This window comes from Acipenser ruthenus, chromosome 27, assembly GCF_902713425.1.
Source record: "Acipenser ruthenus chromosome 27, fAciRut3.2 maternal haplotype, whole genome shotgun sequence".
Taxonomy (NCBI): Eukaryota; Metazoa; Chordata; class Actinopteri; order Acipenseriformes; family Acipenseridae; genus Acipenser; species Acipenser ruthenus.
The window spans coordinates 16,957,068-16,976,060 of NC_081215.1; the positions used below are offsets into that span (position 1 = coordinate 16,957,068).

Sequence of the window (18,993 nt, forward strand, 5' to 3'; positions counted from 1 at the left end):
CACCTCAAGAATATGTGGTTGTCCATGTACCAGTAAGCAAAGTACAGGGATCTCAATACCAGTTCCTGTAAAAAAAAAAAAAAAAAGAAAGGTTTAAAATACAATCTTAAAACTGGGAGAATATGTGTACAGCAGCTGTACCAGCATGTGCTTCAGTTTCATCTGTGATCCATCTAGCATAAGAAATATTTCTTTGCAATACAAACAATAACTAGGATGTTGGCACAGAGCTTGTTTGCTGAGATGTTGTGTGGCGGATGTAATGGTTTGTGAAGACAATAAAATAAACTAAAATGAAATATAGATACTTCTTTAGAACTCTGCCTAAACATAATATATATATATATATATATATATATATATATATATATATGTCACCCCTTTAATCTGAGCCATACCCTAATTTCAAAAGAATACAAACCATCTTAATGAAAGTCGCATTCAACTCTAAATAAAATCACACTATAGCTAGTGCCAGCATAAAATATTCTATTTAAATCACTAGCGAGTTTAGCACCAGGATAGTAACTAACTAGAGCGACCAAGCATATCAAAAAACATGGCGAAACATAGTAAACTATGGGAATGCATGGGGAAATGACGATGAAAATTTACTGTGTGGCCATACAGTATATATTTTTGTTAGTACGTCACTGAATTGGCGCACCACCATAACACCACGATCTTGTGCCAAAAGAATCAAAGTGACTAGGAAAGTGTTTTTTTCTTTGGTCATGTTCATACCTCTATACCCTGTGCGCTGCTCAGAGATGTGTTTCAGGAGTTTGATTCTCATCTCAGTTGTTCCATCTTTGTGCCTCTCATCCTCATCCACCAGTATGAAATGAGAGTGGTTGCTGTCCAGAGAATATAATGAGCCAGATGGCTGCTCTGCTGTCTCATAAAATGCCGGCTTGCCAGGCTAAAGAACACAGAACAACAATTCCTATTTTGTTAAAGACATTCAATATTCAACCAGTCAGTGGCAATAGTGTAGTCAAGGGTAAACGTGGGTAAACAAAGTTTACCCATTTCTCATTTAAGGAATAAAGCGTTTACTCACATCCTCCTCTCCTGTGAAAAGTAAATCCTGGCTATACCAAGGGTTAAAGCCAAGGAATAGTCCAATTTAGGTTATAAAGTGACTCTGAACGTTTAATGATGGGCAGAATCCCTTCCCATTGATCTTTAACCCACAATTCTGCACGACCACGTCAACTGACATGCATGTTTACAAAGGGCATTTCTACACATTCTTAGTGCCTACCATGCCACTGCCCTGCCTGGAACACCAAAAAGTTCAGTTTAACCACTTATTTTTTCCCTCTACACCACTGGTCAGTGGTTTTTAAGAATGGTCCCCAAGTATCCCCAGCAACCCATTTTTAAAGTTGTATTGCAGTCTGCTGATGAACAAAACCTCCAGAGCAATCACTTTACCCACATGCCTCACCAGGGTTTATTTTAATGATCTAAACAGCGGTGGGTCTAAATACCATCCCTCTACACCTAGGCTTTATCTGCTGGCCTCTTATTACTATTACTTCATACAATAAAACTACAGGGAACTGAGGTCCATGACAAGTCAGGTTTATACATGTTAGAGAACATGTATGAAGTGGAGGAGGCCGTTCAGCCAGTTCCAAGGAGCAGATTGATCACAAAACGTTGTCAAGTTGGATATTAAAAGATCTCATTTATTCAGCCATGACAACGTGGCTTTGTAACCCATTCCATACACTCAGTTTGTGTAAAACAAGTGTCCAGAATTGAAAAGTGCAGTTTCTATGCTGGATTAGAACATTAGACTGCTAGAACTTTAAAATATAACAAAATACTTTCTGAACCTGAATTTTTTGACATGTGTGTCCCATTATGTATTTGCATAACCAAGTCCAGCTACAGTGTACCTAATGTCCCAGCATGTTGATGCCTATCCCAATAAAGGGTGGGTTCTGACACCCACATATCTCTGTATTAGTGTTCCCGCTGCATACAAGCAACAGAACACACGTAGCTCAGATGACATAGCAAGATAAAATGGATGCAAACCTTAGCAGTGAGCAATGTCTCTTTGTCATGGATCATTTTCCAGGGTGCAATTCCAATGGCAATGACCTTGACCTTTGAAGAGGTGCTGGCCAGTGAATGATCCCGGACTGCCTCTCCTACGTGCCTGGTGATGCCGACACGCAGCCCGCTGGTGACGATCCAAGCACCTGCAGAGGTAAAGGATTTGCTTAGTTGCATGCCACTGGAAGTGACAATACTTCTTACTTTTTTTTTGTTTTCACTGCCCCCTTACTTTTTTATGATGTTTGCAAACAACGGTTCTTTATTGAAATGATTTAATGAATGTATTAAAACTGTAAATGTGCTTTCACCTGAGTTAAGAAGTTGCTCTTCAGTTCTAGCTGCTTGCAATATGTACTGTAAGAGCCAATGCCATCTAGTGATATGCTACTTTGGCACTTACTATAACCTAAGTATACTGCCGGCTTGTATATAACATTAAAAATTTGTAAAAGCTTGACATTATATTCTAAAAATTACAATATTCTTTTTTCATTTTGCAGTACATAGTTTTGTGCATGTTATCAGATTTTGTGGTAACGCTGTCTGTGAATTGATAACTATAAAACATTCTTAACCCCTACATAAAGGCTATATTTGCATAATCCCTTTGAAAACCAACAAAACAATATTCAATCAATGTGTTGTACCTGTACAGTATAGCAGACTATAAGGATTGTCAATGCATTTTATTAACAAGTATTATTGTAATAATGCAACACTAAATTCCAAGTTCAATATCAACAATTGTGTTTCAAGGGTTAGTTTGCTAGGTTATTGGTGAACTCCTGAGGAAGTCTTATTGCCACCCTTATCGTTCCATTGAAGTGAAATTAAACGGCGTGACTAGTACATAGTGGGAATAATGTAAATGCTAGGAGGTATTAATCTCATTAACTTAGTGGTTCTCAAACTGGGGCAGCACATGCAGAAACAATCTCAAATCACCTTGACCCTTTGTTTGCATGCTGTTAGGTGTCTGGGGTTATTGAATTTCAAGTGTAACACTACTACTTTGATGCAGCTCTGTCATATAGTTACAATCTTCTTTTAACGCCTGTGCACCATTATACAGTGAAACCTCACTATTGTGACCGTTTTGATGTTATTAGAGTATGATATGTTTGGGGCTGCAATTAGCCAGCAATATGAGCAAATTGTGACCAGACAAGTGGCCTTTATTGAGGTGGCCTTATAAAGAGGTGTTAAAAGAGAGGGAGTGATTATATTACAGCAGGGAACCCCTGCTGTAACCCACCCTGCGGATATGAACCCACCAGTGCTCTGCGCTGCTTTCACAAGCCCCTTCCTCAAAGTGTCCCTCAGCCAGGGTTTCATCTGGAAGTCCTCATCCCCCCCCACGAGCGACACTACCAGGTGGGGGGGTGTCAGGTTCCATTCCTCCGTCAGGACCTCATAGAGGGCTGCTGGGTCTGTGGTGCAGTGCTCTATCACAAACTACAGGAAGAGTCCAGGTTAGAAATGTTAAAACAAACACTGTGACCAGACACTGTCGTGCACAATGGGAATGATGTTATCCAAATTGTTATCAATGTAGGATGATGGGAGCAGGGCATTTATCACCCATTTCAGCCCTTGCTAAATATATTGGTATGACTTAATAGGTAATTGTCCCCTCTTTACAAATAAGCAAAACGTTTTATTGAGTAAGCTAAATCGCAATTGTGGTGGTACCCCAAATATCACCCATTTACTACCAATATAGAATGTCTGGATGGGATAATCATTCTTCATTGATTTATTTATTCATTAATTGGTTACCACTGTGGTGAACCATAGGCTTAAAACTGGGAAATTAAATGGGTGTAGAATATCAATGCAAATCTTAAAATCGTGTTTCAGTGCTGTACCTTGCCTCGCTTCTTTCCAGATCCCTTGAACTCAATGTTCCCAACGTGATGCATGGGCTCTCTTTTCCTCGGGTTATCGGATCGACAACCATTGTACCGTTCATCCCTCTTGTGAATTCCCTGGACCGGGGATACTTTGGATTCATTGGCGGTGTAGAAACACCGACAGACACCTTCCACACTACAAGAGGGCACACACAATAAGACCATTTATCTTTTACTACACAACACAGTATAGATTTATATGGACACCATGTCAAGGTGCTGTACAAGTTAAGAACTAACTTGCTAAAGCATTTAAAATGTGGGGAAATGTAAAGATTACATGTTGCCTGTGTTTTGTACTTTTGTTATTGATCCATATGAAATTCCTTTCTTCTGAATGATTTGTTCTTGCCAATGACAAGTGGTCTTGTCATATATATTTAAAACACACTATCTGGCCAGACAGGGTCCCATTTTGATCTTGCTGAGAGATGGTTACCATTTTATGATATGTCACAGTCATCTGAGCCTAAAATAGTAAGCATAACTCTTATACATGGGCGGTATAAAACACTTTCTTATTTAATTTCCTAATTAAGTATTTGAAGGATAAAAACACCAGGAGAGAAAAGGAGGGTGTTGTAGGGATGTCAAGTTTAAACATGTATACAATAGAGCTAGAAAAGGCCAGTGTCACTGGAAAGTTACTTCATGGATGACTTGAGTAACACTATGAATCAATTAAGCATTTTCCAGTAGTGATATGGTCTGGAGATTTGGTACAAGTCAAATGATTCAGAGGAATAGATTTGCATGAGTGGGAAGTAATAATGTTGGCTACAAGAAAAATATTGAAGCTTGTTTTGAAGTCTGAGAACTGTGACACATTTATATTGTTCTTCTGAAGCAGGATACACTTTCACCTCTAGTGTTGATTTTTGTACTGACCTCATTACAGATAATCCACCCTGCTCAGACTAAAGGTAAAATATGTTGGTGACTTTAAAAACATACCAAATATCCACTAGTATAGAACCAGTAATCACAAATGATTGAGAACACATATCATAGCATAAAAAGAGTTGAAAGTATACAATTCGGGGGCTCATTGGTTAATCAGTCATCCTTATTCCTGGAATAACAACAATGTAGATGAATGTTCATAGTGTGTGTTCTATATAAAATAATAGTGCAGAGAATTCAAAAACAGCAAACAGCTCTATGTCCAAGGAGAATCATCAATCACTAGAAATACCTAATGAAGCAGAAAAGTAACTGATAAAATGAAAACTCGCTATTTTAATAATTATCTACAATGTTTCGGCTTCTTCAGATAGCAGGTACACTGATATTGTTGTTTTTCAAACTTAAAAAAACAACATAATTCTACCTAGCAATTTCTAACATGCTAGCTGAAGAAGGTGGAAGCCGAAAACGTTATAGCTGATTTTTCAAATAGTTTTCAATATATAAATAATAGCATGTCCAGAAAATATTCCAGGATTACTAGTCTTGTGTGTTTATGAATGGCATACATTGTTTTTGCTGAAAATACTTCTGCCCATATAAAAAAAATGTATCAACATGTCTTTAAAAAAATGGACAAAGCTAGGAACTTCTGACAAATGTTTCAAACTGGTAACTATTCTGATCCGGTTGAAATTCTGATGGTGCTCTGGCAAGACTATGAAAGTATGATAAGATAAAGGCTGCACAAGACTCACTGATGAGCCTGAAAGATCTTTCATGTCAGTCTAATTTGCATACTGCTGACAAATTCTGTGGCACCTAGCAAACGAGGGACGTGAGGGAAGCACATTTGCATGACACAATTTAAATCCTTAAAACCTTTCCTCCGCCGGCTTCAGGATCAAACCTCAGGATGTGATTCTGACTCGAGAGAGTCAGGCAGACCACAGAGCTCAGTTTACACTGGACAGGATCAGTTTCCTCGCTTATATACAGAGCCAATGAGCCAAATAATTGTTGTACAAACATTTGTACTAACAAAATACAGTGAAAGAGCTGTCAGTATTAAAATAACCACAGTGTACCAAGTATAACCCATACTGACATCATTGCTTAATATAGATTGAAGTTGGGGTTATTGTAGATTCCATTGTCTAAAAAGCAATTCCATGTAGAATTAGGGGAGAGACATACTGTACATGTCTAAATCAGGGCTGTCCAATGGATGGATCTTGAGCCATATATGGCTTGTTGAGATCCACAAAATAAACAACACAGGTAATGAACTATATTTTATGCTCAAATATATGGGAAAACCATATTCTTTTATTCTAATACAACTGCTCAGAGAAAAAGTTTTTTATTAACAAGTAATACATTTTTTTCTCAAAAAGATAGGTGTCAGAATTATTGGCACCCCTAACGATTCTTATAAATGAAATCAAACAAAATTAAATCTTCTTTAAGTTCATCTCAGTCTTAAGGAACTGTATTGTGGCCTTCCATGGCTTCCTGTTTCACTGGGGTATAAAAATGAGGTAACATGCATATGAAATCCATTTGTCATCCATCACCATGGGGAAAGGCAAATAACTGACAAATGAAAAGAGACAAATGGTTGTTGACCTTCATAAATCAGGCAATGGGTACAAAACAATAGCTAAAAAACTAAATATACCACTTACCACTATTAGGGCAATAAATAAGAAGTTCAAAACCACTGGAACAGTGGTAAACTTGCCTGGTAGAGGACGCAAGTGTATCTTGCCCCCACGCACAGTGAGGCAGATGGAGGCAAAGGGAAATCCAAGGGACACAGCTGGAGATTTACAGAACTTGGTTGCATCTTGGGGTCACCAAGTCTCCAAATCTACAATTAGACGCCACCTCCATGCCAACAGGCTATTTGGAAGGGTTGCCAGAAAAATGCCTTTATTGAGAGCAACCGACAAACGTAAGCACCTGGAGTTTGCTAAATGGCATTGGCACTTTGATTGGAACTGGGTGCTATGGTCAGATGAGATGAAAATAGAGCTCTTTGGCCACGCACACCAGCGGTGGGTTTGGCGTCGAAAGAAGGATGCGTGTGCAGAAAAGAACCTCATACCTACTGTAAAATATGGTGGTGGATCTTTGATGTTATGGGGCTGTTTTGCTTCCACTGGTCCTGGGGCCCTTGTTAAGGTCAACAGCATCATGAACTCTACCCAGTACCAGGACATTTTAGCCAAAAACCTGGTTGCCTCTGCCAGGAGGCTGAAACTTGGCCGCAAGTGGCTCTTCCAGCAAAACAATGACCCAAAGCACAAATCAAAATCCACAAAGATATGGTTAATTGACCACAAAATCAACATTTTGCAATGGCCATCTCAGTCTCCGGACTGGAACCCCATTGAAAACCTGTGGTTTTGATTAAAGAGGGCAGTCCATAAGCGCAGACTGAAGGATATCAAGGATCTGGAAAGATTCTGTATGGAGGAATTGTCGAAGATCTCTCCCAATGTGTTCTCCAATCTCATTAAACATTATAGAAAAAGACTCAGTGCCGTTATCCTTGCAAGGGGAGGGTGCACAAAGTACTGAAAACAAGGGTGTCAATAATTGTGAACACTTCATTTTTTTTTGGAAATAAATTTATAATTTGAGAAATGGAATGAAAATGGATTTAATTTGGAGTTTTTGCCACTGATCAGCACAAAAAAGTCCATAATGTCAAAGTGAAAAATAAAATCTACAAATTGTTCTAAATTAAATACAAATACAAAACAGAAAATAATTGATTGCATAAGTATTCATCCCCTTGAGTAAATATTTGGTAGAGGCACCTTTGGCAGCAATTACAGCCATGAGTCTATTTGGATAAGTCTCTACCAGCTTTGCACATCTGGACACTGCAATTTTTGCCCATTCTTCTTTGCAAAATTGCTCTCCGTCAAGTTGGATGGGGAATTTTGGTGAACAGCAATTTTCAACTCTTTCCACATATTCTCAATTTGATTGAGGTCCGGGCTTTGACTGGGCTGCTCCAGGACATTTACCTTTTTGTTTTTAAGCCACTCCAGTGTGGCTTTGGCTGTATGTTTGGGGTCATTGTCCTGCTGGAAGATTAATCTTCTACGAAGTCCCAGGTCTCTTGCAGACTTCAGCAGGTTTTCCTCCAGGATTTCTCTGTACTTTACTGCATCCATTTTTCCCTCTATTTTCAAGAGCTTTCCAGGCCCTGACGCAGAGAAGTATCCCCATACCATGACGCTGCCACCACCATGCTTCACAGTAGGGATGGTGTTCTCAGGATGATGTACGGTGTTAGGCTTGCGCCAAACATAGCGCTTAGCTCTATTTTGGTCTCATCAGACCATAGAATCTTCTTCCACGGTCTCAGAGTCTCCCACATGCCTTCTGGCAAACTCTAGCCGAGATTTGATGTGAGTTTTTTTCAACAATGGCTTTCTTTTTGCCACTCTCCCATAAAGCCCAGTTTTGTGAAGCACCCAGGCTATTGCTACACAGTTTCTCCCAGCTCAGCCATGGAAGACTGTAACTCCTTTAGAGTTGCCATAGGCCTCTTGGTGGCCTCCCTGACTAGTGCCCTTCTCGCCCCGGATACTCAGTTTTTGAGGACGGCCTGTTCTAGACAGATTCACAGTTGTGCCATATTCTCTCCATTTCTTAATAATGGACTTCCGGGGGATATTCAGTGTCTTGGAAACGTTCTTATATCCTACCCCTGATTGGTGCTTTTGAAGAACCTTATTCCGGATTTGCTTTGAATGTTCTTTCATGATATAGTTTTTGTTAGGAAATGTACTAACCAACTGTGGCACCTCCCAGAGACAGGTGTATTTAACCTGAAATCATGTGAAACACCTTAATTGGTGGACTCCATTCAACTAATTATGTGACTTCTAAAGACAATTAGTTGAACCAGAGCTTATTTAGGTGTGTCATAGCAAAGGGAGTGAATACTTATGCAATCAATTATTTTCTGTTTTATATTTGTAATTAATTTAAAACAATTTGTAGATTGTATTCTTCACTTTGACATTATGGACTTTTTTGTGTTAATTAGTGGCAAAAACTACTAATTCAATCCATTTTGATTCCATGTTGTAACACAATAAAATATGTAAAAGTCCAAGGGGGGGGTGAATACTTTTGAGAGCTACTGTATATTCATACCCTTTGATGCTATGATAGTATTGTCTACAAGGTGCTAGAAATGTATATGATAATGTAGATAATGATAATGCAGAACCTAATTCTAGAAAAGTCTAGAAAATGCTGGATTGTAGGTGAACATTCTTAGAGAGTATAAAAGGGTTAGGCATAGGATGATTGCTGTCATTGCCAATAAGTCAATATGGGAAAAAGTAAAGAGCTATCTGAAGACCTTAGGCAGGAAATAATTTATTGTCATAAAGCTGCAGAAGGATACAAGAAGATTTCCAAGCATCTGGGTATCCCAATTTCAACTATTATTTCTATTGTCAAGAAGTACAAGACTCATGGTACTGTCACAACGCTCCCTCGGTCTGGAAGAAAGAAGGTTCTTTCACCAAGGACAAGTAGAAGAATTGTGAGGAGGTTAATAACAATCCGCGATTGACCGCCAAAGATATTCAAAGTGAATTGGCTGCAAGTGGGACTGGGGTTTCCATTTCAACCATAGGTTGAGTATTGCATGGTGAAGGTCTCAATGGTCGCAGGCCAAGGAAAAAGTCATTCTTAGGAAAACGTCACAAGACAATTGCTTAAAGTTTGCAAAATGGCATTTGAATGATGGATATGAGTTCTGGTCAAAGGTTTTGTGAAGTGATGAAACAAAAATCAAGCTATTTAATCATGCTGATAGTCGTTACATTTGGAGAAAGTCTGGTGAGGCGTACAAAGAAAAGAACACCATACCTACTGTCAAGCATGGAGGTGGTAATATCCTTCTATGGGCCTGTTTTTCCTCTAATGGCAAAGGAAATTTAGTTCAAATACATGGTAAAATGGATTCCATAGCATACCAAAAGATATTGGCTAATCATGTGAAATCTTCTGCTACAAAACTTGGTTTAAAGCGCAACTGGATGTTCCAACACAACAACGATGCAGAGCATATATACACTACCGGTCAAAAGTTTTAGAACACCTCCATTTTTCCATTTTTTATTGAAATGTACGCAGTTTAATGTCTCAATGTACTCTAAAATTAAAGCATAGAACAAATAAACAATTGGAGATAAAAAAGAAATCATGGAATCATTTTGTTTAACATAATTTAATCTAAATTTTTGACTCATCAAAGTAGCCACCTTTTGCAGATATAACAGCCGAACACACTCATGGCATTCTTTCTACAATGGAAATCAAATATTGTTCGGAAAGTTCTTCCCAACACTGTTGCAGAAGTTCCCACAAATGTGTTGCACTTGTAGGTTGCTTTGCTTTCACCCTTCTGTCCAGTTCATCCCAAACTAGCTCGATGGGGTTTAAGTCTGGAGACTGTGCTGGCCATTCCAAGCCTACCGTCTTGTTCTTTTCTTCTAAGGTAGTTCTGACATAGCCTGGAGGTATGTTTTGGGTCATTATCTTGCTGTAGGATGAACCCCTGACCAACTGGGCGTATACCAGAGGGTATTGCATGGCGCTGCAAAATGCTGTGGTAGCAGTTTTGGTTCAGGGTGCCACTCACTCTGTGGAAGTCGCCGACTCTGGATCCAGCAAAAGAGCCCCAGACCATCACACTTCCTCCTCCATGTTTGACAGTTGGTGTCACACACCGAGGAACCATCCCTTCGCCTACTCGACGGCGTACAAAAACCCTGCGTGATGAACCGAAGATTTCAAATTTTGATTCATCGGTCCATAAGACCTTCTTCCAGTCTTCAGTAGTCCACTGGCGGTGCTTCATGGCCCAGGCAAGCCTCTTTTTTCTTATTTTGCCATCTTAGCAATGGCTTTCTTACTGCCACTCGACCTGTCAAACCTGCAGCTCGAAGTCTTCTCTTCACAGTTGAAACTGAGACTTGCTTACTTCGACCAGTGTTAAGCTGTGCTTGAAGCTGTTGTCCTGTGAGCCGCCTCTTACGCAAGCTGTTGACTCAGAAACTTGTCTTCTGATTCTGTTGTGGCTTTGGGTCTGCCAGACCTCTTCCTGTCAGAGTTTCCTCCAGTTTCCAAATGCCTTTTGATGGTGTAGGAAACTGTACTCACTGACACCTTGGCTTTCTTTGCAATTTATCTAAAGGAAAGACCTACACTTTTAAGGGTTATAATGGTCTATTTGTCTTCCTTTGTTAATTGCCTTTTTCTCGCCATTATGAGAGCAATATACTAGTTCCTGCAGTACAATACTGTCCAAATAATGCTTAAGAGGGTGTAGTAACACAGTCTGTTCCAACACTGCTTTTATACAGACAGAGGGTTTGTAAGTAATCAACAAAAATTGGGACACCTGTTGGAATTGTTAGCATCAACTTTCAAGGCTTAATTTACTTCCATTGCTGCAGAACAGCTGTAAGTTGTTAACCCATTACTTGTTCCCTGAAAAAAGGCCTCTTTGTATAACTCTGAAATGTACATTATTTTTCAGTTTTTGGTAACCTAAACTTTTTTTTTTAACCTCTGGCAGTTTACTGCTTACCTTTGTACCATTTCAGGTTATTCACTGGACTTGAACTGCTTAAATTTCAATAAAAACTGGAAAAATGGGGGTGTTCTAAAACTTTTGACCGGTAGTGTATATATATATATATATATATATATATATATATATATATATATATATATATATAGTATACTCAGTATGGCCAAACAGAAAACGGTGCTCTCATTGCACTCATTGTGCTACTGTACTTTGTTGAAGTTTCCTTTGTAATAATAATGAATTTGATCTGACATCTGTGACACGGAGAGAATGAATCTGAGCTGCAAATCTCCCTCCCAACCTAAGAGGGCGCTAGGCAAGGCTAGAAGAATCTCCAACAGGAGATGCACCAGTTCAAAGGTCACCATAGGTGTGGAAGTTAGACCGGAAGTCAGCCATCTTTCTGTGGGGCAAATCTGTGGAGAACCCGGATTTGTTTTCTGTGATCAGCTGTGTTGTTTGCAGCGATTGGACTGGAGGCTGTGACATGCTGATCACAGGAAGGAGTCTGGTAGTATTTAGGGAACACAGTTTCCTGAATACTTCCCCTTGTTTGGTGCTTGGTACGCAACGGGCTGGAAGCTGTTTTGTTTATTTCTTGTACACAGACGGTAGCGGGAGCCCTTGGAGCTGGAGGTTAAACTCCCGGACAATCACTGCAGCTGGAACCAACGGGCACGTCACCCAGCCCTACCTCACCACCCCCTTTGTCATGTGAACTGGACTTGACACCTGAACTTATCCTACCCCCAGAGGCAGCTCACCCAATCAGATCAAACAAGTCGTGTGTTTGAAGGGGAGTACAGCAATTGCACTTGCCTGTATAAACACCTGGTCAATGCTGCTTTTTTTTTGGTATTTATACTCTTGTTCAGATCATTTAAAGTAGTGATGTATCAGAAGGCTTTAAAATACATATAACTTGCTCCTATTTTAATCGTGCTTTTTTTGAACATTTGAAAAAAAAAGAAAAAAAGAAAAAAACACTAAAAAAATGATAATGTTGCTTCCTGGTACCTAGGCACTTCCTGAACTGTAGGTCACACATTCCTTTAATAGTGCCCCTGGATTTGACTTACTTCCTGCCTTGCGGATACTCCAGGTTCTCCCCACAGTTGCTGCATGTTACTCTTCTCAGAGCCACATTCTAAAAGAAAGAGAAAGAAGTTTACATTTTAAAATTGTGAATAATTCCATTGTAATTATGGAGCCGCTATCCTTATAGTCAAATACCAAAAACCATGATAATTGTGTGCAACTATTTAATGCTAAAACTCCATACATGTCCCTAAACCGCATTATCTTAAACAAAAAAGGGTCACACTTTAATAGGGCCGTCTATTAACTATTAACAGCCAGCTAATAAACATGTTAATATACATGATTTATTGTTAGTTAATAAATAATAGCTAAAACCGCAAACATCAGAGCCCTATAGATGACCAATTCCCTGTCGATCATATATTTGAAATCGTTTACAATTGTTACTGTAGTAATGTTGAGCAAATTAAATCAGGTTTTTATTAGCGGGTGTCTTAACCACACTGCAGACGAGCCAGGCTGGTCTGCATTTGTAGTTAAAGAGCTTTCACCTCATCTCACTGACAGGGAACCGAATCCATAACGGCAGGGCATCACACAACACTGCCTGTTACATTAGTTTAGAAAGATCTCAATGTAGAACCCTTAGCTCAAAATGAACAATGTTTGTTAACAGTTAATAAACTAAAAAATGGACCCAAAGGTGTCAGTTTTGTGATAATGTAATTGTAATTGCTCTGATGGGTGTTTTCCTATTGTCAATTAATTTACCATTAATTATACATTATTTTTTGCAAACTTAAACTGGAAACAGACAATCAATTTCTCTAAAAAGAAAAAATAAAGTCCAGCGCAAAGTTGCACAAATATAAAGATGTACAAGACCCAATGTATTTCATATGATAAATATTTGCATTTTCTCAATGGTGGAATAAATATGATTAATTACAACGATGTAAAAGACTAGAAAATATGATTAATTAAATTTAAAAAGATGTAAAAGACCGAAAACAGCATAAGGTACCAGATTTGAATGGGCGATTCCCTGCTTTCTTAGTGGAAGATGTTTAGGTATTATTTTAGGCATGTGCGAGCAAATGCAGTGAGCTGCATATCAGGTTTTACCACATACCTAAAAATAACACTACACCGGTATGCCGCAGAATACTCACAGTATTGAAACCTTTTGCATGCTGAGTTTAAATGATTTGTTTCGTGCGTTGCAGGCTTTGTAAGAAATATTTGTGGAATCCATTCGGGTTAAATAACCATCCAGGAGCTATCCACCGCGTAAGAGAATCAGCTCTTCATTTGCATGTATTTGCAATGGAAAACAACAAAACTCTGATTGTTTTAGATACCAGTTGTGAGACAGAAACGCACAACAAAATCAATAGCCATTCTGATTTTATAATGTTGCCAGTGACTTTTGACTTCCATTTTCTAGGTAACAATTGCTGGAGCTTTTATTTGACTCTACATTCAAGTAATTTGGGACCAATGCATAATGTAACACAGCGCCCCTGGTGGTCAGGATGGACAGGGTGCTGTCGCAGTATTACCTCTTTTGTGGGTATCTAGGAAAGGCAACAATTTAGTCTGGGGGGACCATATTTCATGGGGGACCATATTTCGCGTGACAATGGCACTTTAATTGCTTTCAACAATTAGGATGGCTGACCCTTTAAATACAACCAATTAAAAATACAAACAATACCTAACCCTAACCAAGCATTATCTGAACTTTTAACAAGCGTCTCTCTTGCTCCCTTACCGGGCTTAACTAAATCGTAGGAGGCAGGATAAGCCTAGCGGGTTTAATCCAGGGTTTAAAATGTACTGACAGGTTGGATCTGTAGGATATCTCACTAAAGAATATCCCTCGCATTCACTCCTTTCATGAGCCTGGTAAATAGACCATTACTCTATTATTCCTTGATTGCCAGACCATTTCCTTATAGGGGATTGCTTATTATCTCTCCTGGAGAGCTTATTAACTGGCTGTAGGCCCTTTACTCACTACTCCCTCCAGTATACTGTTTCGGTTATCCACAAAGTTCAAATGAAAAACTATTGCAACTTATATATAGGACCCCAGGTATGACACAATACATGCAAAATGACTAGGACATTGAAAAGGGTTTCTGAATCATGATTGCCAAGACCGGTACAATATTCAGTGTAGTGCCAATCACGACAGCAGTAAAACTCGAATGTGCATTTGTTACATATAGAACATCATATAGGGTGTAGCTGCTTGTATCTTACAGCATCCAATACTCTATATATTTTGTTTAAGATATATTTTAACATCAGTAAATAAACTGTGTACTGTCACTACTCTTAAAGTGGTTGTAGCTGACACAATAGTTACAATAATATATAGATCTTGAATGTTGACATATCATACTACCCTAGGTAAAAGAAAGTTTGGCTTGGCTTTCCTTCCATAGAGATCTGTTTCTACCTCAGCAGCGTCTCTAGATCAAAGCATGTTACTGACTGCAAAGCATGTTAATCAGCAGTGAAGTGGTTGCTTTGTTAATGACAGGAAAGAACACCATGAAGGGGGGAGATTCACCCTACAGGTGAAATGACCCTTGAAGTGCAAGGCAGTCTAAAAGCATGGCTTATAAACAGAGATTTCTTTAACGTAATGAAATGGGTATGAAATATCAGTTATTATTATTATTATTATTATTATTATTATTATTATTATTATTATTATTATTGAATAGAATAATGTGTTCTTAATGTTTCCCACAATCTGTGTGCTTTTGGAAGGGCATGTTGTGAGCAGGGATGGTCTGGTACAGGTCCTGTAGGGTAGCCTACTCAGGTTGAAGCAGAAGGTGCAGCCACTGTTATGAAACTTAGTAACAAAACTAAAATGTGTTGCTTTTGAACTGAATTGTGGCACATACATTGCATTGTTAATATGTAATAAAATTGTTACAGGAGTAAAGTGTGTATTTTTTTTCAATTAAAAACAAATCATTGGGGGTATTGAGGGTTCAGAACTGTACATCACAATAGTCAAGAATAGGAGCAGAGCACACCATTTTATAAGCAGGTTTATAGGCAGAGGAAGGAGGAGCCTGTGTCCCTACGGGGAATGTAAACAAACTCGACCGCAGGTAGGGTCAGCTTTCTTTCTGAGTCAAAGAAGAATACGAAACAATGAAGCAAACTTACACGGGAAAATAGCTAATATTATATTAGATATAACCTCTCTAGGAATTCTGTTTCTATTAAAAAAATGTTTTTCTTAAAAAAAAACATACTAGTGTGTACCAAAGAGAAGTTAGTAACCAAACCAATATGTGATGTGTTAGAACAGTATTCAAATAGCTGTCATTTAACCAGAACTTGAATTAGTTCTTGGCTTAAATACAATAAACCACATTTATGATATAGGGCTGTGTCCGTCTATTTAGAATCAACGGCATAGTTAAAGCTTACTGTAAAGAATTTTCTCCATCCCCCCCCCCCCAAAAAAAAAAAATCACGTAATGAGCTCTTTACAAACCAGAAGGTGAGGCCCATTTGAATGATGTTCTTTATTCAAGTTGCTTTCGTAAGATCTGTGCTCCCACACCTGAAGCATTAAAAACAGTATCCTGACTCTCGCACGCGAACTGCAAATTGGAATTTGCATGAAGGTCAGTCACAGGGCTGGGGATCGGTAGCAGCATCAGGTGTGCAGCTGGTGAATCTTTTGTTTTGTTCAAGACTGGATCCCTGATGAATGCTATAATAATGGTTACCACAGTAAAGTTGCACGGAAATTTTTCAATTTTCCCATGGTTATGCTATGCATTTCCCATAATTCATCATCATTAGCCATGTTTTATAATATGGTTTACCATACCTCTCTGGGCTTTACATTGCTTACCCATGCTTAAGCATGCTTTCACTATGTATTGCACTTTACATTTTTTTTTTTACTATGGTAAGCCTTTAGACTAACACTGAGAAAGCAGTGTCCACTATTTATGTCCCATCCAAATGAAAGTGAAAAATATATTTTACAGCATATTTGGAAAGCATACTATACCAATCCAGTGCAATAAATTAAGATTTTAAAACAGCAAAACTTAGATTTATGCAACATTCAATAAGTTTTATTTAAATTAAGTATTTGTCAATTTCAGAACAACATTCCAGATCCCGTGCATAGAACTTATGATTTTAAATTTTAAAAAAATTGCAACTTGCTATAGCAGGTTCCCAGTACAAGCTGTTTAATATGTCATGTGTAGAGTGTCTCTGCATAAGATGGTTGAAGTTGATACGCCCCGCAGACGAGCAGGATTTATTTACATATCAACACACTGAACAGTGGGATCTACAATCTCTGAACTAATCTTCTCTGTTCAATAATAAACAAACTGGCTGTCGGCAGCTTCGACTTGCTTACTCTTCGGTATCCTAAGGGAACCCTCTCTCACCCTCTCCCTCTCTCTCTCTCTCTCTCTCTCTCTCTCTCTCTCTCTCTCTCTCTCTCTCTCTCTCTCTCTCTCTCTCTCTCGCTTTGGTTTTACAGCAGCCCAAAGGTGTCAGGTACTTCATTAATTAATTACAATAAATACACACTATTTACAATATACATTTACACACACACACACACACACACAAAAAAAAAGTTTTAAAAATTCCACAAAGAAATTGTTAAATTACAAGAGAATTGATCTGAAGAATCTATTAGCGGAACCATTACTAGACTACAGCATAACTTGCAATGGATTTGGAACAAATACTGCAGTGGGTATCTTGTTATAATAGCACGCTGGCACCGACATGGTACGTAAATATGTCAGTACCATTGTCTTTGGACATCATTTGATTTTTTTTATTTAAACCCAGTAGTATACAGGAACATTCCATTACAAGACTGAATAAATTCAGTGCAACACACAAAACAAAAATTCCTTTACAGATTAACCAACAATGCACCACTAGTAGCAATGGACAACGGAAGGCATACATTTACTGAATTGTTTTTTGCCAAATGACCTGTAGTATCTGAATAATCCCTTACTAAGACTAATATATTGACACTCTTGTTTTCTTGTTTAGTTCAGGTGTACCTGTAGTTACCAAATTACATATGTTCATGTTTACACACTAAAGAGTCATACTGTATGAATCACAGTATATTTCAATGTGTCATTTTACAGGTAATTCCTTCTGTTTTTAATGGGGTAATATATATATATATATATATATATATATATATATATATATATATATATATATATATAATTTAGTTGTAATTAGTTTAGTTGTAATTCAGTTAAAGAAGTTCTCAAAACTTCCCTTGACTTAAATACGCCAACAGCAGCCTTGCAAAGTATCTTTGAAACTTTTATGAAAACAGTCAGTACTAAAAACGGTTGAACACAACACAGCGCAAATCAATTAATAGACAAATCAGATCTACTTCCCCTTCTTTTAAGGAATCTAAGTTTCTGTATTCACATTTCATAGCAGGTCGCCTACCTGTTGCTTTTCTTGTATTACAGGCATTGCTGAGGGTCAGGACTCAGTCAATGAAGTGTTGAGTTCAGTATACTAGCTTCTGTCCTCGCAGTCCTGTCCCAATCACCTGTTCTATTTCTAGTGATGTCACTGTTCCTATTGTCACTGGCCCTTGTGTTTAGCAAACATTATACAGGTAGGCTGCAATGGAAATGGTTTTGCAGATACTGCGTACAGCGAAATGCAAATATTTACAATGCAGATGGCAGTTATTCAAATTACATTAGTTTAATATTGCAGTCATTTCATCTTGTGATAGTACTTCGCTTTAACATGCATTATAATATTTCAATTGAAGTCTTAAAGAATAAAAGCATTTTACTTGTAGTTTATTACAATAGCATACACAGTCTCATGGAACAAATTATCTCTCAGACTACTTGCTCACGAAATATCTAGTCTTGCAGTAAATGATTTGTTGTTTCCAAACTTTTGAACACTACTGTATATTTAACATTTTATTGAAGGTTTTTACAAAACATTGAAGCATGTTTGTCACAACCATAGATTTTTAGCTGATACATTCAGGGATTTATTTTAATGATCTAAACATCAGTAGGCCTTATACTGTATTGACCACCACTTTATTATTATTATTATTATTATTATTCTTTAACATCAGCCAGTACAACAATAGTATAGTTTTCTGGGTCAAGTTGGAGACAATTTAACCCTTCAGGTAAAATGACCAAGTAAGTGCAATGCTAACTGAAAACATGGCTTGAGATTTCTTTAACCAAGGGTAAGGGGGTGCAAAGTAAACTTGAACTTCATTTTTACAGCAACATTTTAAAACTAATTTCAATAGCAGCACCACCACATTTAGTAATATCTGTGTGACAGAAAAAAACACACACACACACATGCTTATCATACACT

At 38.1% G+C, this 18,993-nt stretch overlaps 1 protein-coding gene across 2 annotated transcripts in view; it reads right to left on the minus strand.

Annotated features, from left to right (window-relative positions):
* Positions 1 to 18,179, minus strand: part of LOC117432361 (transient receptor potential cation channel subfamily M member 5-like) — a 43,555-nt gene extending 25,376 nt beyond the window's left edge. Inside the window, exons 1-7 of one of the 2 annotated variants that reach the window (XM_034054165.3) lie at positions 18,076 to 18,179; positions 12,612 to 12,679; positions 3,945 to 4,125; positions 3,351 to 3,531; positions 2,053 to 2,219; positions 745 to 922; positions 4 to 65 (exon numbers count right to left, since the gene is read on the minus strand). In XM_034054165.3, the coding sequence (XP_033910056.3) occupies positions 4 to 65; positions 745 to 922; positions 2,053 to 2,219; positions 3,351 to 3,531; positions 3,945 to 4,125; positions 12,612 to 12,679; positions 18,076 to 18,102 (864 nt within the window). In that variant the 5' untranslated portion in view covers positions 18,103 to 18,179. Of the gene's footprint in view, positions 1 to 3; positions 66 to 744; positions 923 to 2,052; positions 2,220 to 3,350; positions 3,532 to 3,944; positions 4,126 to 12,611; positions 12,680 to 13,745; positions 14,027 to 18,075 lie in introns of those variants that run through there. The other variant, XM_034054166.3, reaches the window with a different exon arrangement.
* Positions 18,180 to 18,993: the final 814 nt, after the last annotated feature.